This window comes from Charadrius vociferus, unplaced genomic scaffold (assembly GCF_000708025.1).
Source record: "Charadrius vociferus isolate BGI_N301 unplaced genomic scaffold, ASM70802v2 scaffold1279, whole genome shotgun sequence".
In the NCBI taxonomy this organism is placed as follows: domain Eukaryota; kingdom Metazoa; phylum Chordata; class Aves; order Charadriiformes; family Charadriidae; genus Charadrius; species Charadrius vociferus.
In genome coordinates this window covers 81717-84858 of record NW_009650073.1, presented here as the reverse complement: position 1 = coordinate 84858, position 3142 = coordinate 81717, and the positions used below count along the sequence as shown (strand labels likewise).

Genomic DNA, 3142 nt, shown 5'->3' with positions numbered 1-3142 from the left:
TGCGAGCAGCCCTGACACGGGGGCTCGTCGCCGGCGCTGCAGGCGGAGGGGAGGGCAGGAGGAACCCGGGTGCGGGCAGGGGAAGCCGGGCAGCGATGGCTGAAGGGTCTTAGCCTGTGGATTGAGTGCTGAGGGCTTGGTCCCAGGAGACACAAGGCTGCTGAGGCTCTCCAGGCAAGATCTAATGCGTGCCGTGCACCTGCAATTTGGGGTGCCTGGGGCCGGTGCAAAACGGGCCGTGCTGTGGCTCTGCGGAGCTGCGGGCGGGCTGGAATTTGGCCGTGCTGATGTCTGGGAATTAGCATCCGGATCGGTCCCACCCTGCCTGCGATCCCCTCCACAGCCGGCAGGCCCCGAGTTCATGGTCACGATGCGAGCGCCTTGGTGCTTCTCCCGGGGAAACGGCGGCCGTTCCCCAGGTGGAGGAGGCCTCTCCTCTTCACGCCTGCAGCCAGCTGGCAGAGCTGCAGCCGCACGTCCTTCTGCCAGTAGGAGTAGAGCAGGGGGTTCAGGAGGGAGTTGCACAGTCCCAGCAGCCAGAGGTAGTTCTCAATGACTTGGTAGGGGAAGCAGCCAGGACAGACGGTTTGCACAATGCTGGCGATGAAGAACGGCAGCCAGGACAGCGTGAAGCACCCGATGAGCACGGCGACGGTGCGCATGGCCTTCATGTCGCTGGTGGTGCGGGATGGGGGGCAGCCCCCCGCCAGCCCCGCGTGCTCCACTTCCCGGATATGCTGCACGTGCACAGAGGCGATTTTCAGCATGTCACAGTAGAGATACATGAAGAGAAAGAGCGCTGGGAAGAAGCCGGCGCAGAAGACAGTGAGCATGTAGGCGGGGTGGAAGACGCTGAAGAAGGAGCACTTCTCACGGTTGGCGGTCTTCTGAAAGGCCGGGGTGAAGACTGGGAGGAAGCCGATGACGGCAGCAACCAGCCAGAGCCCCACCAAGCGCACCCCGACCCGCAGGCCTGTCACCATCTGGAAGTAGTGGAAAGGCTTCCTGATTGCCAGGTGCCTGTCGCACGCCACCAGAATCAGGGATAGGATAGAGGCAGCAGAAGAGGAGGTCACGAAAGCCATTCTCAGGACGCAGAAGATCTGGGGAGGATAAAAGGGCTGGGAAAACTCATCCATGACCAGACCCACAACCGTGAAGCCAACCATGGCATCCGCCACGGCGAGATTAAGGACAAAATAGAGCCCCTTGGAGCTGCTCTTATGGATGAGGCGAAGGAGAGCGATGGCCACCAGCACGTTGGCGGTGATGATGAGCGAGGCCAGCACAGCGAGGATGGCTCCCAGGGCGGAGCTAGCCATGGCTGTCCCCTGCGGAGCACAGCCCAAGGACGGTGCGTCCCCACCACGATTCTAGGGCATCCCTCACCTGGGGCTTCTCGGCACGTACAGCTCAGCAGCCAGGCAGCGGGCAGCGGCCAGCGCAGCCCCTCGCTCTCCGGGCGGCGCGGGGAAAGCCCGGGGTGTAGCGGCGTCTCTTCGGCTGAGGAACAGAGCTCTGCTGAGCAGCTGCCTGCCGGAAGGGACCGGTGCACTCGCAGCACCCGCTGTGCCCACGGAGGTCCCTCCCCTCCAGCCACGTTTCCAGACAACCCTGGAGCAGGGGGGTGAGCAATGAGCGCCTGGGCAGGAAGCTGCCACGATGGCAGACGGGGTGGTGGACGTTCCCCAGCCAAGCACCAAGGACCCGAGCAGAGCCCCGGTCCTGCTTTGGCACGGGTGCTGCTAACAGGGAACGAGCAAAGAGTTCACAACGCCCAGCACCGCCGGTACGCGTGGGTGAGATTCCCGCGGGGTCACTGCCGGACCCAGTGCAGCCTCCTCCTGCAGGGACAGAGGGAACGACACCAATCCCTTGTCGGAGCAGCCGCCGCGAAGGCGACCTGGTTATAACAGGGAAAAGTACTGGCAAGAGGTGTCTGCTAAAATACAGACGGAGAAAATATCAGCCAGCCTGAGAACCCGGTGCATCCTTCGCAGGTGGGAGACTGCGACGCCCTTGATAAGCGCAGCTGGAGCCCAGGGCATCCTCGAGAAGCCTGAAACAAAAAACCCGCTATAACCTGCAGGGCAACTAAACTGCCATAACCTACGAAGGGGACTCCTAAGCAAGCAGAGGGCAGCAACAGCTGCTCCAGGAGCTGGTGTCCTCTGCCCACTTACAGATCCATGTAAAAGGAACAGGTTACCTTCCCGAAACGAGCCCCTCTCTCTCCGAGAGCTCCCCCTGCGTGAACTCCTCTGTGCCATCCTTCGGATCCGCCGGGGACCTCTGGCTGACTCCAGGCTCTGTGACACGGATCATCTCCAAAGGGAGACTTCATCTGTCATCGATTGACCTCACTCCTGGGAACAGCTTAATGAACTGTAATACTTTGAGTGAAATACATATATTTGCTACTAATACTAAAAAAAATACAAATTTATATATACACATACTTGCTTCACTAACCATAACTGTATTTTCTTTATTAATAGTAACGTGTAACAAAGAAATTAGCGGAAACAAAGCCTCCACATCCTTGCGTATTACAGATCCTGCAACCCCACTGTCACGTCGTTTACACGCCGCAGGGTGGGTAACCCTCGCAGGGTGGGTGACTCGCAGGCTGGGACCATGACCGCTCCATCCCTTTAAACAAAGTGCCACAAGCCACCTCTCCTGCCTTGTGAGCCGGAAAAACGCGAGCTGCCAGGAAACAGGGCAGGTTGAAGCCTTCCTCTGTCAAACAGTAACCTGAGGAGCGCAGGCGACCGGGGGGAGGCTGCAAGTGGGGCCCAGGGTGGGACGTGGGCTCTGCCGTGGGGAGGAGAGGCGCAGCAGACGTGAATTGTGTATTGTGGATGGAGTTGTGGAGCTGGAAGCCCCTTGGGAACACCCTGGGTCTGCACCACGGGAAGGGATCCGGTGGCCTGGGACATCCGGGGAGATGTGGGGAGAGGGTCCAAACCCTCATCCTCGCCCATCCCATACATAGCCCCACGGTAGCTCACCCTGACAGGGCAGTCCTGCTCCACAGGGGCTCCTCCACCCCACCTCACCCGGGCAGAACAGGTATCTTCACAGGACCGTCGCTCAGCAGCAGCGATGTCCAAGCTGCGAGACCACAGCTGGTTCAGCA

At 60.3% G+C, this 3142-nt stretch overlaps 1 protein-coding gene across 1 annotated transcript; it reads right to left on the bottom strand.

The window, feature by feature from the left end:
• Positions 1 to 365: 365 nt before the first annotated feature.
• On the bottom strand, positions 366 to 1322 carry GPR119 (G protein-coupled receptor 119). Its single transcript, XM_009892059.1, has one exon. The coding sequence runs from the start codon at positions 1320 to 1322 to the stop codon at positions 366 to 368; it is 957 nt and encodes a 318-aa protein (XP_009890361.1).
• Positions 1323 to 3142: the final 1820 nt, after the last annotated feature.